This window comes from Myotis daubentonii, chromosome 18 (assembly GCF_963259705.1).
Source record: "Myotis daubentonii chromosome 18, mMyoDau2.1, whole genome shotgun sequence".
Taxonomy (NCBI): domain Eukaryota; kingdom Metazoa; phylum Chordata; class Mammalia; order Chiroptera; family Vespertilionidae; genus Myotis; species Myotis daubentonii.
The window spans coordinates 28,230,286-28,250,845 of record NC_081857.1 but is presented as its reverse complement, the minus strand read 5'-3'; the positions used below and the strand labels follow the sequence as shown (position 1 = coordinate 28,250,845).

Below are 20,560 nucleotides of genomic sequence, written 5' to 3'. Positions count from 1 at the left end.
GAAGAGCTGGAATAGCCACGGGGAGGTGGAAAAGCGCAGAAGAGAACGGAGAACCTGGAGTCTGGAAAGTCTCCCAAGGGGAACTGAGGACACCAGGGCTGCGGGCACTTAGGCTCTGGCAGTAGGAGCAAGAGGGAAAGCTGGGCCAGGGCCTTGCAGTCCCGCCACCCACACGCCTCTGTGCCACCGCGAGAAGCCACCAGCACTGCCTGCCCTCCCCAGTGGCTCCACTTCCCTAGTGCCTACGCATCTGAGTAGTGCCTCCAATCTGTAAGGCCAACCTATTTCTCCCGCTATCTCATTTGCCTATTCATCATAAATCTGAATATTCATCTGTACCCCTATCAATAAGGAGTCCATCTCCCAACTCCTAACAAATCTGACATACCATTTACAAGCACTGACACAGCAATTAAACAAATTTGCATGCTCATCTGTGCTGCTCTTTCTATGTTAAGCGCACCAGGTCCAGTGTCATTTTTACATCAGTCCCATGTTAATTACCAGAGGAGGTCTGAAAGGCTACCTTATTTCAACCTATAGGGCTGGTGTCATATTTGCATAATCAGCATGCTCATTTACATGCCACCTTCATAGTACACCCAAGCTTCCCCAGTGAGGCCCAAGACAGAGCTGATCAGAGCTCCCCCTCTGTCCTCGGCCCATCTGCTCACCTGCGCTGCCCTGTCCGGGCCTCGGTCTGGTTGACCCAGCTCTTGTAGATGTGAACAGGGTCTGTGTGGACGCTTAGCATCTTGTCCTCCAGCACGTCCTGGATCACCTGGCTCAGGATCTCCCTCAGGGCACTCTGTCCACGCCCATTACGGTAGAATCTCACCACCAGCCTCACCACAGTTGGGTTGCCTGTCACCATGTCCTGGGGTTGTTCTACCTTTGACCTATGGTAGAAAGTTCAAGAGGTCATGGAAGCTGGTCTCCTGCCTCTGTGTAGGGCAAACAGTTGCCTTTCCTTTTTGAGATTCTGGCCCTTTGAAGCTTGCTCTGGTGTCCCTCCTCCTAAAAATGACCTGTTAGCTCTAGCTCATCTTTTGTGCGAAGACGTCAGCCCATGTCCTCCCACTGTGCTGCCCTAGGAGATGTCTGGCAGGCACTCCACAGGAGGCAGAGAAAAGAGGTCTTCTGATTCCATTTCTAGCCTCAACCCTCAATGAATTGCTACCTTGTGAAGGAACCAACAATGGCATCTCTTAACCTGTGCTCTTTCCATTCCTTTGCATCTGAAAAACCTACTTGATTTCCTCCTGGAGCGCTGTCTTAAACAGCTGGAGCAGGAGATAGGCCTCGCGGCGGTTGGAGGCATAGTTGTACAGGCTGAAAATCACTGACTCCATGAACTTGGTGGTTTTATTCTGTGGCATCTGAAAGATCAGCTTGGCCAGGTAGATGGGCTGAGTCTGCAAGCAATGGGGAGACGGGAATGACGGCTCATGCGCCTTGAGGACTAGTGATCAGAGAAAGGACGGCTTTCCCGATGAGAACTTGGAATGGAGAAAGCTCCGTCACATTTTCTCAGGGGCACGGGAAGCATTTCAGACACATGGGGGGGAACAGTCTCTCTCTCGGGGGGCAAGGCGTTAGGACCACGGGAAAGGACATCTCCCATGGAGGCAAAAGCTCCTGAAGGCCTCAAGGTCCCAGGCCCTCAGGAGATGGTGCAGACATCTCCTTCCAAAGTCCTCTGCTCACCTGGAGCAGGTAGAAGAGGTGCTGGTAAGCTTCTAGTTTCTGCCGTTTCTCTTTACTCAGCGACTTCAATCCCTTCTGCTTGTCCAGAACCATCATATCCGACAGCTGCTCCTTATTCTTCTTGGTCAGCTTCTTGCAGTGGAAGACCACCTCCTGCAGGGGCGGGGGGGCGGGGGGGAGGCGGGGAGAGCGGATGATACAACCAGCCCAGGCCAGCCCCCAGCACAGAGCATATGGTCTAGCATCAGCGCCTGGAAGAGCCAGGGCTTTCTGCTGTTCAAGGCATTCAAGGCTGAGCCAAGGGAGATAAACAGTTCTAGGGTGAGGAAGGGCCCCTCCTTCTGCCCCAAAACTCCACCTGGCACCCCTGCTCTCACAGGGTGAGTCCCCAGAGAGGACTGGGTTGCCAGGCTGAGGCACCATGTCTGCTGGTTGTGCTGTTAGTTCTTCTTCTTCTTTTTTGAATTTATTTGAACCAAAACTGACAATAATTACCAGGAAGCAAGATCTAAAATGCTCCCCTGTTAGTTCTTACTGGACTGTTGTACAAATTTAAGTGGAGCTATCACTTCTACCCCATCCCTGCATAACTGTATGGTAATTTACAGCTTAAGGAGCTATCTATGTCTACATTTGGCCTGGTGAAGTGGGCCCTCTCATTATTTCCACTTTACTAATGAGGAAACAGGCTCAGAGGTTAAATCACCAGCCCACAGTGCCATCACGAAGAATCAGCAGAGCCAGGCATTCCAATTGAATGTCCAGTGCTCTTTCTACTATATCACATGTGTCCAACAAATTACTAGGGCAGAGGACCCCCAGACCAAGGACCCGAGCAAGGTGATGAGATCCCGACATTTAAAAATAGTGGATGAGCAACCACAGAATGTCACTATCACTGCCCCAGAAGCAGCCAGATTTGGGGGAGAGGGTGCGCCGGCAGCCCCCCACCTGCAGGGTGATCCGGTTCTTCACCAGCAGGCCAATCTTGATGTCCATGAGGTTGAGGTCCTGCTCTAGCTGCTGGTTGGACCGGATCGTCCTGACCACCTCTTCCTGGAGCTTCAGCAGCTCTGCCTCAGCCGAGAAGTCCTGCTGGCTTTGATTCAAGAGGTGGATGAATCTGCGCACCACGCTGAGAGGGGGGTGGGGCGTGTGGACTGGCAGGAAGGAAAGAGGCATCAGGGTCAGAATGCGCTCACCAGAGGCTTCCCCGCCCACTCCCTACCCTAGTCATGCTACCCTCAGTCCCCCTTCTGGTTATGGCCAGCAGGCCCCCAGACCCCATCTGGTTCTGCTTGTAGCTGGAGGACAATGGGCAGCCTCCCAGTCAGTCCTGTCCCGGACCTCCTCGTTAACCAGTACGATGAGGACGAGCTGTCCTTCCCATGCCGGTGGGCCCACCCCAACCTGGGCCTGTCCTAGTGACCTCCACACCGAAGTCAGAGCCCCAGCTCCCTCGGATGATACCCCTGGGCCCACCTATTCCGCCTTACTACCCACTTCTGCTGAGCTAACTTGCTCTCATCCTTCATCCCAAGTTCATTTTCACCCATCGGCCTCCTCTCAGCCTTACCTGCCCCTCACACAACCCTCCTGTCAGGAGAGTCTGCACAGGAAGGGGCAGGAGGAGAAGGGCTGTCCAGTGGGTTTTATATTCTAGGGAGGTCGGAGCTAGATGGTGCTGCTCCCGGAATCTCTTTTGGAACGGGTGTTTGAGCAGAGAGAAGCCTCTGAGCTAAGCTACAGGCTCTAACAACAAAACTAGTACAGACAGCGCTCACTATGGGCCAGACACTGCTTTATATACTCAAAACGACCCTGTGAGGTCAGTATGCTAAAAGCAATCGATGAGCTCACTGTGGCCCAGAGAGGGTAAACAACTTGCCCTAGTTTACACAGCCAGGAATAAATAAAAAAGAGTCAGACTTGGAAGATGAATAAAACTAGGCCCTGTGCAGTAAGGGACCTAGACAAAGACCACAATTCACAACAGCGTGGTTAGTCTTCAGAGGTGTGAACATGGGGACCTTCGGAAAAGCAAAAACCGGCCGCTCCGACCCACGTGAGGAGTGAAGAAAGGCTTCCCAGAGGAGGGAAGGCTCGCAACCTGAAGACTGTGAAAAGGAGGGGAGGGCAAGGGAACACGGCTGTTTTAGGAAGTGCCAGAAGTCCCTCCCGTCTGGGGCACAGCAGAGGGTGCAGGTGGTGAGGGACACAGCGAGGCGTCAGTGAGGCGAGAGGTACAGGCAGAGGCTGGAGCAGAGAGAGCCTGGGAAGCTGCAGTTAGGACACTAGACTTTATGCCCAGGTCCATGGGATCCCAGGCAGGATTTAAGTGGGAGAATGGCCAGATCACATGGACAGGTTTCATGGATTAATCTGGCTACTGCCTGGCAGGTGGGTCTTGGAGTGAAGGATGGGAACATCAAAGACAACCGATGGCATCTTAGATTCAATGACATACAGTTCATTAACTCATTTAATCCTCAAAACAAGACTATTTTTAAAAAATATATATTTTATTGATTTTTTTACAGAGAGGAAGGGAGAGAGATAGAGAGCTAGAAACATCGATGAGAGAGAAACATCGATCAGCTGCCTCCTGCACATCTCCCACTGGGGATGTGCCCGCAACCCAGGTACATGCCCTTGACCGGAATCGAACCTGGGACCCTTCAGTCCACAGGCCGACTCTCCATCCACTGAGCCAAACTGGTTTCGGCCAAAACAAGACTATTATTCCCATCTTATAAATGAAAAAACTGAAGCAACAAAGAAGTCAAGCCACTTGCCTAGGACCATGTAGCTAGTAAGTGGCAGTGCCGAGTGAAGCTTGTGATAATGAAACTGGGAGACAGAACTGGGAAAAGAAAGTTCTTCCAGGAAAACTATAAACTAAAGAGAAGCAAATGGAGATAAAGGATGGCCAGGGCAGTGTTACTAGCGCACGGCAAGAGAAAAATGGAAAGGGCCAGGCTGGGGAGAAGGAGGAGGAAAAGCAGCTGTACCGGGAAGCAGATGGCCTACGTGTCCCTGCCAGAGGGGACAGGCGGTGCCCCCGCAGGCAGGACAGGGTGGGATAAGGGAGCAGGAGGTGAAAGAGATGACTCTTCAACAGCCTATTCAACTTGGAGCCCAGGCATGTAACCTCAGGCCCACAAAGGAAAGGGGCCGGTGGGGAACCTGGAGCTGGTTCACAACAAGGAGGAGGATCTCCAAGGCTGGGCTCCGGGACTTTGGACAGGAGCCGAGAGCAGCCTAGAAGGATTCTTTAAGGCTTTAGATGCACACCCACCACTGGGAACTGGGGCCGCGCCTTCATGCTCCCAGCCCTGCAGAAAGGACTCCATGAGCTGCACTGTTTCCCACGGAGGTGGGCAGGTAGAAGGGTCATAGGCAGGGAGAGGGCAAAGTGGGAGAAGGCAGGACTCTAGGGAGAGGAGAAAGGCCCTTTGCTTTTTGTGTGGCTTTGGTGGCAGCGACAGGAAGATCACCAGAGCCTGGTGTATAATGAACCTGAGCAGGGGAGCTGTCCCGTGAACAGGCTTTCTGTTACTGGGGTGGGCAGGGTGGCTTTTGTCACCATAGCCATTCGACATTCCTGCACAGACAACCCGTACCTCCCCTTACCTGCTGTGTAGCCCCAGGAGGAATATCTAGACCTGCCTGACTCTGGGGGGATCCCTATCTCTCCCATCGAACTGGGGGATCCCCAAAGGTAGGGGCATCTCCTCACTGTTCTGCCCACTCCAGGTCCTAAGGCTTGCTCAAGGTCTGGGACAGCAGCAGTCAATGAGAGGGAAGGGCTCAAGAGGCCCAGATGACTTCGCCAAGGCCCCACTTTGCGAGTGTGGGGTGGGGTGACAGTCCCCCTTGCTGGTGAAAACCATCAGACTCGCACAGCAGGGACACCCAGACACAGAGGAGGGAAACCAGGGAAACCATTCTCACAATGCAGAGAATGGCCAGGCAGCTTACCTAACATCCTGTAGTCATCCCGGGCCTTCCTAGCTCGGAAAAATGCCTGGATCTTCACAACAGCATTAACCTGCCGTGAACACAGACAGAAAAGGGATCACGGACTGCCCTTGCCCTGGTTTCATGGGCAAAGGCTGGGTACAGGGACAGGGCGAGGAGGACGACACTCACATTCTTCTGGAAGTAGCCCAGGCGCCTCCGGTACTGCCTCCGAGCTGACCACATCCGGGCCCAAGCCTGAATCTGGGGAAAGAGACACACTGCCCTCAGACCCAGGGCAGTTCAGCCATCTCCAAAGATCACGTCGGTGAGGGGACCGAAAAAGGGTTCTCGGGGGATCTTTCCAGAGAGACAGGAACCTGCCCGAATCACGCCAGCTACCTTGATGACGGCATCGGCGTTTGCTCTGAAATACTGCAGCCGTTCCAAGTACATCTTCTTCTGTCTGTAACCCCGCCAGTGAGCCTGCACGTTAAGGCAGAAAAAGAATTAACCCGGGCTGGCCCTGTGGGCCTGAGAGGCTTATAGAAAAGCTTGTCCTGGGCTCTCCAGGGAAAGGGGGGAGCAGGCAAGTGGAGGGAGAGGGAGGAAACTGGCCCTGTTCCCCAAGAACTTTGAATTTCACGGGGGAGGCCAAATACTTGCACAAAGCCAACCGTGCCCTCTGCCACATTCCCTGGTACCAGCTCGCATTATACAATCAAGCACACATACCCATGCTCACCAACACCTCCCCACAGCAACTTAACTAAGATACAAGCTTAAAAGAAATTAATAAAGCATACACCTACTCACCAACTTAAGCAAACCATGCACCACATCCTCCCCAAATACACTCATGCACGCACTGAGTCCACCCACAGACATCACACTCCCCGTCATCCCTCACATGCACAGCCTGGGAGGCGCACGGTGGCAAGGGTGTAAAGTGTGCAAAGGCACAGAGCTGCGCGCCCTCCATCTCTACCAATGGGTACAGGTCACGAAAACTCTCAACTCACATTTCTCGTTACAACTATACCGTACAGCTCTAAGTAAGTCTTCCCTTGAGGTCCCCAGTAATTCACTGTCAGTCTAATGGCCTCTCCCCGACTGGTCTGCTACAAAGGGTTCAAGTGACCTCCCTCCTCCATAAATCACACCCCCTTTGATCTCTAAGACACAAATCTCATGGCTCCCTTCTGTTTGGGTCTCCTTTCTAGGGGCCTCTTCCCTTTCACCCCAAGCTTGTGTGAGATTAATTTTCCTAAAGAACCACTTGGACTATGTCTCTCTCAGCCCCGAAGCCCCCAGAAGTTCTCACCATCTGACCCCACACTCCCATCTGAATTTTCCATTGGTCCCTACCTTCTTAAGGATTCTAGCCACACCTGATATTTCACTTTCTTCTAATCATGCTTGATGATTTTCTGCCCGAATCTTTGCTTATGCCCACCCTCGCCCCCTCCCCCCTAGCCTTATCTCTACCCTCTGAAATTCTTCCTCTTTTAGGGCTCATGTCAAATTTCTCTCAGGTGCTCCAGCCCTGGAGTACACTCTACCACTGATAATGTCATAGTCTGGTGGGTTATGAGCATCCCCTTTCAGCCAATGTCCTCCCAGCCCTTCTTAAAGCCAGTTCTCCTGGCCAGGCCTTCCCTAGCCTAAGGACTGCACTGCCCCTCTGTTGGGACAGGATGTGAGAGCCAGCTTGGCTGGAGTGACACCAGCTGCTGTCCCCCCTGGAGCCGAGAGGCCAGGAGGCACCATTTTCATGTCTTTCCTCATCACTCCTTCCTCTCCACCTCCAGGTACTGCCTGGCACACCCTCTGGACAGCTGCTGAGTGAAAGGCACAGGTGGCTCCTCCTTAACGAGGGGGCCTCGCAACCTGGATTGTTGGAATTTAGGACCCGGACTGGGGTCCTGGCCAAGGCCAGAGCTTTCCGGAGAGACTACAGTCTCACACCCAAGCAGGCTCATTTCTGAATCTCCCTTCTCCATAGCTGGAAGGCAGGTGGCCTAAGGCTCTGCCACCTCTCCCTCTCTGTCTCCTAGGACTTAGGCCAGACCCCGACAGCACTAGGACTGGTAGCAGATGACTCTATCCTCCTCTCACTGTTGGGCGGCTCTTTGGCTCCTTGGAGAGCTGGTAAGAAATTCCAGTCCAGGCTCATAGGAGGAATCCCTATGATTCAGACCGCTAAGTGTTGATGACTAAGGCTCTGTATTGAGTTCTGGGACTGATGCCCTGAAATATAGCAACTCATAATGGCTACCACCGATGGAGCGCCTACTGAACTGCGTGCTACATGTAATTTTCCTACCTAACCTCAGAGGAGGTGAGTACCATCATAATGAGTGAGGACACTGAATGCTGGAGAGGGCTGAGTTAGGGTGCTCGAGGTCACAGGACGCAGAAATAGTAGGATCAGGAGGCAAACTCCAGCCTCTGTCTCCAAAGCCTGAGCTCTCAATTACCACCCACATGCCCTACATCATAATCCATAATCGAGGGCCATTTGCCAGTCTCAGCCTGTGCATCTGGGATGCTCTGAGGATGTCTTTTTGTCTCTGCCATCACAACGTCTAACATGAGCTGTATTGCAGTGATCAATCAGCTGTCTCACACCATCTCCCACCCCTGCCCAGTGCCAAGTGGCAGCCTTTGCAGATACCAGGCATTCAGAGGCGTGCATTAGATAAAGTATCTTTACACTGCCAGCATCTCCATGAGGCCCTCCAGGTCTCATCCACCTGGGGACGTCTCTCTCTGTTCAACTCCCATCATTCCTGGCTTGTAAAGTGCCCCATCCTGAGGCGGGTTGCAAGAATAAGACTGGAAAGGACTGGCTACAGGCAAAGGGCAGTTCTTTCCCTAAGAGCGATTCCACCCCTTTCTGTTTAACCACTGCCCTCTCGTCACTCCTCCTATTCTAGTAGGAAGTCCTCCTGTTGTCTGAACTCTGATGTCTTACTAAATCATATTTCACCTTCCCCGTGGGGCAGCTAACAAGCAGCTCTCATACTCTCTGGATGGGGATGGTGGTGACAGTGACTAGCACTGATGCCATGTTTATGCCTATCTGCCAGGCACTGTTTTAAAGCACTTTAGATATTAGCTCACTGAATCCTCACAACAACCCTATAAGGTGGGTGCTACAATTTCAGATTCTACTTTTCAGATGAAGAAACAGCGGAAGTAACCTGTCACAAGTGATAGAGCTGGGATGCAAACCCAGGTAGTCTAGGGCCCAGAATCCATGCTCTTAACCAGTATGTTCAGAGGCCAAAAGACCATCCCAAACCCACTCAGCAAAAAGGAAGTAGCAAGGGCCCGGCCAGTGTGGCTCAATGGTTGAGCATCACCTTGTGAACCAGGAGGTAAGAGGTTCAATTCCCGGTCAGGGCACATGCCAGTAGGGGGTGTGCAGGAGGCAGTCAATCAATGATTCTCTCTGATCATTGATGTTTTTATCTCTCCCTCCCTCTTCCTTCCTCTCTGAGATCAATAAAGAGATATTAAAAAAGAGATAAAGGAAGGAAGAGGGAACTACAAGCCTCAGATAAGTTCAGGCCCTGAAGACGGAGAAAGCCAGAGCCCGGCACCTGGATCTTGATGACGGCTGGGAGCCAGGTCCTCAGAAAGTGCGAATGCTCAGCAAACTTCTGCCGGACCAGGAAGCCACGGAGGCGGGCCTGGAGCTGAATGACAAAGCCGACGTTGGCCTTCCAGAGCTGTTGGCGGTCATGGGCAGCAGTGACCTTCGTGACGGCTGACTGTGGAGGCAGGAGAGGGAGCCGGTGGGTGGGAGCCTCTCTCGCAGCGGGTCCCTCATCCATGGCCCCCTCCCTTGCAGGGGCCCTGCCAACCTGGATCTCCTCCCGAGTCAGGTGGGAGGTGTTGAGGCAGCAGCCACGGGGTCGCTCCCAGGTCCCCTGGAAGGTCTGTAGGTGGAAGTAGTAGGCGGTGCCATCCTTCATGTCATGTTGAACCCAGAAGGCCGTGTCCCCTAAGCAGAAGCCACGTAAGCAGAGAAGGGTCGGTGGAGGCAAGAGGTGGCCAAGGCAGGCTGAGGATGGGGGGTCGGGCTAGAGCCAGTACCTGGGCGCCTCTTCTTGGCCATGGCACCTTCCAGGACTCGCTGGTAGCCGGCAGCACAGTCAGGAACCACCCCGCGGAGGGCCACATTGGGGTTCCTCAGCACCCGCTCGGTCTGGTCTGCTTTGCCCTCCTTGATGGCCTGATTGATGGCGGCCACACCAAGAGCCACTGGCAGGGGCAGCAGAAAGGAGCGGTCAATCCTTCCCCGAGGCCCCCCCACGGGCCCTGTCCCGTCCACCGGTCAGGGATTCGGAGGAGGACACAAAAACACCCCGTATGATGGAGACAGGGACTATCCCAGGATGATGCAGACAAGGAAAGCAGCAGCTTGCAGCTGTGCTTGAAGAAAAGACCGCAGTCGGGAAGGCTTCCTGGAGAGGCAGCGTGGGGTGGGCTGGCACAGAAGGTCAAGGCCAGGATATGGGCACAGAACCCCAGGGCAGTTTCTCAGGAAGAAAATAAAGTCCAAGAGGTGGAGGTGGTTGATGCAGCACCTGCCTTCCAGTCACTCACAGACAGATGGACAAGGGACTCCAGACACTGAGAACGAACATGTTTGTGTCTATTTGCACTGATCCTGCCTCCTTTCCCTCAAAACCAAGACTTCTCTACACTCAAGACTAAACGTTCTCTAGCCAGAGCCGATTGGTACAATAGCAAATAGTGCACATTTTTGGCCCCCACCTGATTTCACATGCTCACATCGTGGGGGAAAGTGCCCACATAGGAGGAGGCAGTGGGGAGACAATGCACTCTCAACCCCTGAGGCTGTCCTGCCCAGTGACTGCTGGGAAATCCATCCTATGGTCCAAGCAGCAACCCTTCTGCTCCAATTCCAGCCCACTTCCCCAAAGAGGTTGGGAGGGAGATGGAGGTGACTGGGGAGGCCCTGCTTATCTGGGCTCCTGCTGAGCCCACAGCTGCTTCCCTCCCCTCCACCCTGCTGCCCCTGCCCGGCCCATTTACTCCTCTGAGCCGTGTTTGTGTCCTGGTTGGCTCTGGCCACTTCCTGGCGGATCTCTTCCAGCCACAGCACAGCTCCAGGATCTCTTGTCCCCTGGAAAATGGAGAGACAGAAGAGCCCAGGTGGTCTCTCTGGTTCCCAGGTTTAGCCGCCCAGGGGAACACAACTGCAGGCCGACATCGGGAGCCACGGGGACAGGAGTCTCCGCTCCTCTCCTCCGGCCCTGCTTAGGGATGGCCTGTGCTCTCTGGGACTGCTGCCCTCAGGTTTCTTCCTACCTGTTTTCAGGCTTGCCCATCATCTCAGCTCGGCCACAGCATCCCCAGAACTCCCTTACACTTACCTCAGTATCCACCACCCTGTCAACAACTCACTTCCCTGCCTTTGTGCCTGAGCCATGTCCTGAGAGAGGCAACACCGGAGACTCCACCTGCCTGCCCTACTCCCCATTTCCCTACTTCATACCTTCGTAGGCCCATCTGATCCCAACCTTTACCTTCTCCTTCCCAACCTTCTCTACCACACAAAGCAGTAGAAAGGTTACATGTGCCACACACATTCTTCAATTCATTTTATTTTTACCCCCATTCCCGGAGGTATGTAGGACCAGGGCATGTAGTATTTTATAGATGAACTAGAGGCCCGATGCACAAAATTCATGCAAGGGGCTTGGCCCTCGCAGCCCCGGCTTCATTCGGAAGGTTGTTCGGCTGTTCGGTCTAATTAGCATATTAGCTCTTTATTTTATAGGAGGATAAGTGGAGCTCAGAGACATTAGAGATTTGCTAGAGGTCACATGGCCACTAATGTCAGAGAAGGACATGTCTAACCCAGTTCTCTGGCTCCCAGGCCTGTGCTCTTCCCATGCACAAGACCCCACTGCCCTGTGCTGGCAACCAGAGCTCTGCCCGTGCCCTGGCCAAGGGGCCATCTTCTCCCATGGCCAGCTCACACCCTTCCTACCCCCCTCCCCAGAAGGGACTGTCCATCAAGCTGGGGCTCTCCAATGATGCATACCGGCCACAGTCCTACCCGCAAGGGATATTCTTCCTGCTCTGATGATCAACCAGACAGCCCAAACCTCACCTGGGCCTTCTGCCTTTTGGCTGCCACGAGGAGGAGATGGTACCGAGGGGCGACAGGGAGGCTGACATTTTCCAGGCCAGCTGAGGGAAGCAGCAGGGCGGATAAGGTCTTCTCAGGGCTGTCCTGGTTCAGAGCTTCATTGATGAGACTGACCGCGAGGACCTCTGGGAAAGAGATCTAGGTGGGCAGAGGGCCCAGACTGATGGCTAAGAGACGGGGCTCTCCACGGCGGGCCACCCTCCCCCAGCCCCAGACTCCACGTACGATCGGTCTCTTCCTGGACCTGGGCGTTGACCTGGCTCACAGTGGCCTGCAAGTCGTTCCAGCTCAAGAAGGCCCCATTCACTCCACGCTCCTGTCGCAGCTTTACCAGAGCGTCAAAGTAACTGGCAGCAGGGTGAGCAACAAGGGCATCATCAGCCAGAATCAGGGGAATCCTGAGCGACGTCCCTCACCTGACCTCCAGGTTATCAGTCTCTTGGTTCTCGTCTCTCTTCACCGGCTGTTCTTTCTAAGCCTCCTCTGCTGGCCCCTCCGTGACCTCTAAACACTGGAGTATCCCCAGGCTCAGCCTCCTTCCCTCCTTTCTCCCTTGGTGATCTCGTCTCATCTCATGGCTTGAAACACCAGATTCTAATAACTCCCCAGAGCACACCTCAAGCCCATGCATAAATCCCAGCTGCCTCCTTGGCATGTCCATGTGAATGCCCGATAAGCACCTCGAATCCCACCGCTCACACCTGACCTCCTGATCCCCCTGCTCAACTTGTGTATCCCCCAGTCCTTCCCATCTCAGAAAATATTCGCTTCAACCTCACAGGCCAAAAATCTGGGAGTCATCTGAATCCACCCTCTCACATCCCATACCCACTACATAAGCAGTTCAACTTTCAGTATGTATATCAAATCTGATTCCTTTTCACCACTCCCACTGCTACTGCCCTAGGCCAAGCCTCCGTCGCCTCTGCCTGGATCACGCCAACAGATGTCTGACAGGTCTCCCGGCTTCTCCCCTTCTAACCTGTAGTCCACTCAAATCACCTCCCTCCTCGCTCAAAACCCTCCTCTGGCTTCCTTCCTCACTGAAGTAAAAGCCACAGCTAGTTGTCTGGCCTCTGCTACTTTTTATTCGTTATTTTTATTTATTATTTATTTATTTTTAATATATTTTTATTGATTTCAGAGAGGAAGGGAGAGGGAGAAAGAGACAGAAACATCAATGATGAGAGATGATCACTGATCGCCTGCCTCCTGGGGATCGAGCTCACAACCGGGCAAGTGCCCTGACTGGGAATCAAACTGTGACCTCCTGGTTCATAGGTTGATGCTCGACCACTGAGCCACTTCTACTGAGCTGGCCTCTGCGGCTCCCTCTCCCACCATTCTCCTGTGCTCACGCTCCTCTGCAGGTGGCTTCCTGGTGTGCTCTGGACACACCACGTGCCCCTCTAGGGCCTGCGCCCCGACAGTCTCACTCATGCCCTGTAGGTCCCTCTCAAAATGACCCCCTTACCAAGGAGGCCTCCCAGAACCACACTCTGGGAAACAGACAAACTGCCCCTCCCACATCCCCACCTTCACCCCTAGAGTCCTGTTTTATTTCCACCACCGCTCCTCTCTTCCAATCGTCTGACGTGTTTGTTTTTCGTCTGTTTCCCCCGACTAACATGTAAATGTGAGGAGAGCAAAACTTCGTTTCCCAGCACGTAGAACAGTATGTGGCACATGACCAGGCACTCATCTTTGCGATGCAGGAGTGGCTAAGTGGAGGGAAGGGGAATGACGGTGCCCCACCAACCCCTAGGAAGAATAGGCCTTCATGCAGAAGGCCAGTCCCCAAGTAGAACGTGGCGTCTTGGCTGCACTCCCTCCATTCCCTCCCTCTCAGCATGGGGCTGACCCTTCCTCACCGCTGAGCATTCTCGCCTTCCACCTCAGCCAGGCCCGTGGCGGGGCTCGCCAGGCTGCTCCAGAAGCCGCTGGCATCCCTGGCCTCTAGGGCCTGGTTAATCAGGACCACAGCTGACAGCATCTCCACAGCCACGAAGAGCTCCTCCTGGCCGAGCTCCTACAAGAAGGGGAGGGAGGGCTGGTGAAGGTCGGGGGCCGACCTGCCATCCTGCCCCCAAGACTCTGCTCTCTCCCAGTCTCTATCCCCATACCCCAGTCACTAACCAGCATCCTTAATATTTGAGAATGCTGACTATGTGCTCAATGTATAAGTATTTCACACATATTATCCTTTAATTTTCATAACAAGCCAGGAGGTAGGTATCATTAATATCCCATTTCCCGGATGAGCCCATAATCAAGTAATGTAAGTTAACCCAGCCGCCTGATTCCAGAGCCCACACTCAACCGGTCAGCCCCACCAGCGCCTTTCGGGTCCCTTCTACACATGAAGAACGGCACTGAGACCCGGGCACACGGACAGGAAGCCACGGTGGGCACCTCCACCCGGCACCACACCCCCCAAAGGCCCTGGCCCCACTTCCCTGCCCAGGCCTCCTCCTTTTTAAACATCTGCTTATGCTCTTCCCTCTGTCTGGAGCACCCCTCCTGTCCTCTACAAATAGAATATTGTGAATAATAATAATAATAATAATAATAATAGCTAACACTTACATGCCAGGCTCACTCCTAAGCACAGATTAACTCATGAAATATATCATTGTCCCCATTTACTATAGGAATTGAGAAACAGAGAAGGTAAATAACTTGCCCAAGGTCATGAGGCTGGAAGTAGCAGAGCTAAATGGAAGTCAGGCAGCCGGGTTTGAAAGTCCGCAACCTTAGTCACTATGCTTTCCCTTAGTCCTTATTGATGCTTGGGCTATAGTCTCCTGTGCTGAGATTGTGCCCTTCCTGAGAGTCAAGCCTGGAGTCGATGCTCTATAAAACCCTGAGGGGGCCCTGACTGGTTTGGCTCAGTGCACAGAGCGTCGGCCTGTAGACTGAAGGGTCCCGGGTTCGATTCCGGTCAAGGGCATGTACCTGGGTTGCGGGCACATCCCCAGTAGGGGGTGTGCAGGAAGCAGCTGATCAATGTTTCTCTCTCATCAATGTTTCTAACTCTCTATCCCTCTTGCTTCCTCTCTGTAAAAAAATCAATAAAATATATTTTTTAAAAATGATAATAAAATAAAAGCCTGCGGGGGGTATGAGTTTCTTCCTCTCTTCCAGGAAGCCTTCCTAGACTTACTAGCTCTGCTCGCTCCATTTCCCTGGTCTGAAGTCCTATTCCACTTACATCATCTACTCTTCCCTCCCTGTGTCTCTGCCTAGACCCTCTAACAAATTGCGAAGAGCCTGTCACCCTAAGGAAGGGCCCTATCACCCTATTGTCAGAGCAGCTACATGGACTGGGGTGAAGTGGGACAGCAGAATTGCTAAAAGCACGGGCTGCCAGTACATTCAGCTTAGCATTCATTCTGCACTGCCAATTACACCCATATTGGGCAAGTTACTTAACCTCTGCATCTCAACTGAAATCTCTCTGCACCTCCTCTAAAATGGAAATAATACTTACCTTATAAGTTTCTTTGAAGGATTAAATGAGTATGTAAAACAGTTTTTGCTCAGTGTAACTATTATACTACTCTCAGGGGGTAAGCCTGGTCACCCTCCTTCCTCCCCTAATCTCTACTAGCCCCTAAGAGTAGCCTCAGAGGGTGCTCTGGGCTGACTGATCCCCCCAGCAGCAAAACCCCACGTTTCTGGGGCTTACCCCCTGCTGCTGCCGCTGGAGTACAGCCAGTTCCTGCTGGTACATAGCCGAGGCAAAGGCATACACAGGAGGCAGCTGGGCTTCAGGGCACATCAGCTCCTTCATAGTGTCAGCTGCCACCCCCTTCTGGATGGCTTTGTTGATCCTCCGCACAGCCTGGAGCACTGCAGGGGAGGAAGAAGAGAGATGCACAGGCTGGCCATTCAGAGCCATTTCTACTCTCCTGGCCAATTAGGTTCTGCTGGGGATCTCTGAGGGGTAATGGCTTTGTAACTACTCTTAAGAACTCTTCTGCTAGGTTCAAAATGCGTTTCTAAAGGTTCAGGAGGAATGGGGGCTGGATCATTTTAAGAAGAGGCTCTGGAAGAAGCAATATGTCAGGACTAGAAGTTGAGTAGCTCAGCAGGTAACACGGAGTGGTTGTCATGACAGAGGTGAGTCCTTTAGGTGGTGAGCATAAGACTGACAGGAGGCTACGAGCCTAACGAAAATGAAGTTAGGCAAAGGGTTCCAGGGTGGATCAAATCCTGATGACAAAACAGAGGAATGAAAAACCAGCTCCAAGGTGGAGCCATCTGGGCTGTTAAGGGCAGGAGTAAGCAAAAAAAGGAGCCATGGTGCATCAAGGTAGTTTTAGCTTTGAAACACCAGGATTTATGGGCACTGGCATCAAGGAGCACACAAGCTACTGGGAAGAAATAAAAATACCCACAGTGCATTGCTGTCATTGCACCTGGGAGATCACTACATTTCAGAAGGCAAAGGAACCACAGCAAGTTGAAACTGTCAAAATAAAGGGGAAGTGCCTAGAAGGAAACTGCCTACCCTAGGAGGACAGCCGGGTGCAGTACTGTCATTATGTCTGAGGCCTTAATGAACTTATCTGTCGGGTCCCTCCTGGCAGCCAGGAATAGGGCACACAATGTGAGAGGAGACAGGAGTACGTTGCCAGGATGGAAAACCAGGCAGCAGTTTGCCCTGCACTACTGAAACTGGCAAAGGGTGAGATTCTCCTCCAACAGCCTGTGATACATGCAGGCCAGACCTCAGCCTGGAGAGGACTTACTGGCTTGTTCCTGATCACCCTTCATGTTGGCAGCAGCCACACCAGCTTGAATCTCCTCCTTTTCCAGAAGCCCCACCAGGCCCAGCTCCTGGAAAAGGAAGAGATGCAGTAGAAAGAGTCCTCCAGGAGCCATGAACACCCTTTAGGAGCTGTCAGCATGAGCTCCCAGATCTACCCAGTCACCCATCGTCAATGCCACCGCTCCCATTTACGTAGACTAGCCTAGCCCACCCATCCCATTAACCCATCTCTAACCTTTGGCAATTTATTACCCAGCAAACATCTGAAGTAACAACACTGGTAACACAAATATAAATAGTGTCAGGGAGAAAGTCAACAGCATTGACAATGAGAGTACTAAATTGAGGTCCCAATTCAGCAATCAGGGAGCCCAACGCTACCTATTGAACTGCCCTAGGCCCCCCCCATCACTTGGAGATTATCAGAGAACAGAACCTGATCAGTCTAGTCCAGCAGTTCTCAACCTGTGGGTCGCGACCCCTTTGGCGGTCAAACGACCCGTTCACAGGGGTTGCCCAAGACCACCCTGCATACCAGATATTTACATTACGATTCACAACAGTAGCAACATGACAGTTATGAAGTAGCAACGAAAATAATTTTATGGTTGGGTCACAGCATGAGGAACTGTATTTAAAGGGCCAGAAGGTTGAGAACCACTGGTCTAGTCCATTAAGCTTTGGGGTGGCTTAACCGTTTAAACATGTAGTCAGCACTTACTGGATACAAAGAATTGACAGAGGTGACACCTAAGTGTGAGGCCCTCCCCATCCTACAGTCGGACAGAGGAAATAGCAGGTGATAGACGGAGCCTGACCTGTGCTTTCTGCTCTCTGTCTGAGCTCAGCTGGTCCAGGTACCAGCCTGCAAAATCTCTCCTCACTCCTCGCAGGGCCAGCACAGGGTCTTGAAGGGCCTCAAGTAAGGCCTCAGGGCTCTGCCGTTCCAGGGCATCATCAATAACTTCGAGGGCCCCATGGACTGAAAAGACAGGACTCCATAATGGACAGTGTGGGAAAGGCCCTGCCACCACCCCCAGCCCTGCCCTAGAAGTCTGCCCCCTTCCTGCTGGCCCAGTTACCCCCACTCCTGCTCCCTGAGTTCCTGGGGCCCAACTAATCCAGCCCAAATCCTGCAGCTTGATCTGCACAGCTTTTCCCTTTTCCATGTCCCCACCCCAGACCTTGAGCCCAGCCCTCCTGCCCTGATCTTCTCCTCCCCATCCATGCTCCACATCCCCTCCCTGAAGGACCCCATGGTCCTCTCTATGAATCTCATTCCAACAGAAGCCCCCCTAACAGATACTGATGGCGGTGAAGCAGCGCACACACTGCCTGGACTTGGATCTTTCCCTGAGATAAGAGTTGGTCCCAGTGAGGCCACGGGGCCTTCGGGCCTGAGAACCATCCCCAACCTCCCGGGGCAGGAGCTCACCCCGAGAGCACTCCCCGGCGGCCCTCCCGGCCTATCTCTCTTACCATTGACATGGTTGATGTTGCCCTGGATTTCTGCCTGTGTTAGGTAACGGTCATAGATGTCCTGGCTTTCTCCATCATCCTGCAAATACTACATTGAAAGGGGAACCTGGGAAAGCCAATTCCATTTTCTCCTCCTCCTTCCTCCCTGTCTATACCTATTTCTCCTTCTGGGGGCCTTCCCAAGGCCAGAAGTCAACCTGGTAGGGAGGAATCTGGGGAAATTGTGGGGTCCAACCCTCTGGCACTGACACAGTTAAGTCAAACCAACCTTTGGAACCCCCAGCCCAATCTCATTCAGTTCTACATTCCACAGTCTCTCTCAGCCCTCACTGAAGATCCACCTCCCCCCTCACCCCCTGAACCTCTTCTCCCATCTTATCTTCTGAATTCTCATTATTCTCCCAAGTTCCTCTCCTATTTCTCTACAATAATTGGCAAGTTAGTTTCTCTAAGGAACTTTGGAACTAGAAACAGCACCCACAGGAGTCCTGGTTTCACTTGGGCTTTCTAAGCCACCCAGCCTTTTAGCCCCTGCGTTCCAAAGCTCCTCCTTACGCAGTTCCTGGCATTGGCAGCCTTCTCCATCTTGGCCTGGGCCAGCAGCTCCTGGTAGATGACTGCCAAAGGCTCTCGAAGATTCCCCAGCAGAGCACAGGGATTCTGCAAGGCAGCCAGGGTGTCCTCGACCACCCCTCGCTCCACTGCCTCATTGATAGCAAGAACAGCTGCATGGACTGGTAGGGGGCACGGAAACAAGGTCAGGAGGCCAGAACACACCCAAGCCCAGGTGCAAGCTACTCTGACATCATCCCTTTTCCATCCACAAGGGCCAGGCAAACCAGGATGAGAGGGATCCGGAATCCACCCGAGAGCTGTGAGGCTCAGAGTCCTCCCGTTCTCACTGAGCCTGCCCTTAGCAGAGCCAAGCCCAGTCCCTACCTGCAGCCTCATCCACTGAGAGCTCATTGGCCAGGATGCCCCCGATTTTGCTGAAGGCAGGCAGCTGAAGGCCGTATTTGGCAAGTTCAGAGGCCATGTTGCTGAGTTCCTCAGCTGCAATGATACCACAGTGTCCTTCATCAGGCCCGGAACCCCCAGGAGCCGGCCCGGAACCGTGGTGGTTGGGGAAGGAACTGGGCTTACCTGTGAATTTCACTTTCCCGTATAGATCATGGATCTGAGGGGCCAATCCCAGCCGGAAGAGGAAGAGACTGGGAAAGAATGAAAGCATTGGAGCCTACTCATTTTGACATGCTGCCCACTATGGGCTTGCAGGGGACCTGGAGATGAAGACCACTCAATGCTTGCCCTCAAGTCACCCCCAATCCACAGGAAGAGGTTGTTGGAAGTCAGCCCAAGGCAAGTGCTATGAAAGGTTAACAAGACGCTGTGGAGATCTGGGGGTTGGGAAGGCTTCACAGATAAGGCACACTGCAATAGCGGGTCACGGATGGAGATGGCGAGCGGGAAGAGCATAATGAAGAGACCCACTGAGTTAAGGCCCAGAGGCTTGAAAGGACATGGGAAATGAACTCAGGAAGCGATGACAGGCGGGGCAGGCACTGGCCCATCACGTTCTATGATTTAGCCAACGGGCTGCTGGTGGCTGGCTGTGTACAGAACCAAACAGCCTTCACCATTCACACCAAGTTGCTCTTGATGGGTCTTGTGTACCCCAGTCACCAGCTGAAGGCCTTTCCCTGGATGCTCTTTTCCTTCACCCACACAGGTCATGCATAAGTGTCCCACAAACATGCACATAAATCGAAACACAAACACACAAACCTAAAACCTCACTCTCCTGAGATGTGCTCCCTATGGTCTACCCTCCATCCTTCCTGCTACAGCTTTCGTTGCTGTCAGTTGTTGGTTGACAGACGTTTGAGGTCTCTCACCTGAGCGCATGGATGCAGTAGACCACTCGGGGCATGTTCTTCTTGTCATAGATGTCCGTGGTCTCTGGGAAGAAGGTCTGGAGGGGAAACTAGCAGTTACTGCCACTGGGGACCTCTGAGCACCACCAGGTGTGGAGAGAGGGGGCTGGGGAATGGGTCTTCCTCTCCGACCTGGGTGTGTGCTCCTTTATTGCCTGGGGCTTCTAGGTCAGTCTCCCCAACCATTAACAGTGAGCCCAGTGTAAAGGGCAATAGGGACACATTCTAAGCCAAGACCCAGTCACAGACACACAGCCCCAAGGAACTTAAAGTCTTAGATTACGTTAGTTTAGAAAACACATGGAGACTGGCCGACGTGGCTCAGTGGTTGAGCACCAACCTATGAACCAGGAGGTCACGGTTGGATTCCTGGTCAGAGCGCATGCCCAGGTGGCGGGCTCGATCCCCAGAAGGGGGTGCGCAGGAGGCAGCCTATCAATGATTCTGTCATCATTGATGTTTCTCTCTCTCTCTCCTTCTCCCTTCCTCTCTGAAATTAATAAAAATATATTT

The 20,560-nt window shown here is 53.0% G+C and overlaps 1 protein-coding gene across 2 annotated transcripts in view; it reads right to left on the bottom strand.

Annotated features, from left to right (window-relative positions):
* Window positions 1–20,560, bottom strand: part of IQGAP3 (IQ motif containing GTPase activating protein 3) — a 40,157-nt gene that overhangs the window by 10,858 nt on the left and 8,739 nt on the right. Inside the window, exons 5-26 of one of the 2 annotated variants that reach the window (XM_059675444.1) lie at window positions 20,009–20,085; window positions 19,257–19,324; window positions 19,053–19,166; window positions 18,669–18,847; window positions 18,114–18,201; window positions 17,453–17,616; window positions 16,615–16,702; window positions 15,549–15,712; window positions 13,732–13,889; window positions 12,086–12,207; window positions 11,822–11,985; window positions 10,738–10,828; window positions 9,772–9,939; window positions 9,540–9,679; window positions 9,276–9,446; window positions 6,070–6,153; window positions 5,860–5,931; window positions 5,689–5,758; window positions 2,659–2,867; window positions 1,708–1,860; window positions 1,252–1,415; window positions 675–899 (exon numbers count right to left, since the gene is read on the bottom strand). In XM_059675444.1, coding sequence (XP_059531427.1) covers window positions 675–899; window positions 1,252–1,415; window positions 1,708–1,860; window positions 2,659–2,867; window positions 5,689–5,758; window positions 5,860–5,931; window positions 6,070–6,153; window positions 9,276–9,446; window positions 9,540–9,679; window positions 9,772–9,939; window positions 10,738–10,828; window positions 11,822–11,985; window positions 12,086–12,207; window positions 13,732–13,889; window positions 15,549–15,712; window positions 16,615–16,702; window positions 17,453–17,616; window positions 18,114–18,201; window positions 18,669–18,847; window positions 19,053–19,166; window positions 19,257–19,324; window positions 20,009–20,085 — 2,933 coding nt within the window. The remainder of the gene's footprint in view (window positions 1–674; window positions 900–1,251; window positions 1,416–1,707; window positions 1,861–2,658; window positions 2,868–5,688; window positions 5,759–5,859; window positions 5,932–6,069; window positions 6,154–9,275; window positions 9,447–9,539; window positions 9,680–9,771; window positions 9,940–10,737; window positions 10,829–11,821; window positions 11,986–12,085; window positions 12,208–13,731; window positions 13,890–15,548; window positions 15,713–16,614; window positions 16,703–17,452; window positions 17,617–18,113; window positions 18,202–18,668; window positions 18,848–19,052; window positions 19,167–19,256; window positions 19,325–20,008; window positions 20,086–20,560) is intronic. The other variant, XM_059675446.1, reaches the window with a different exon arrangement.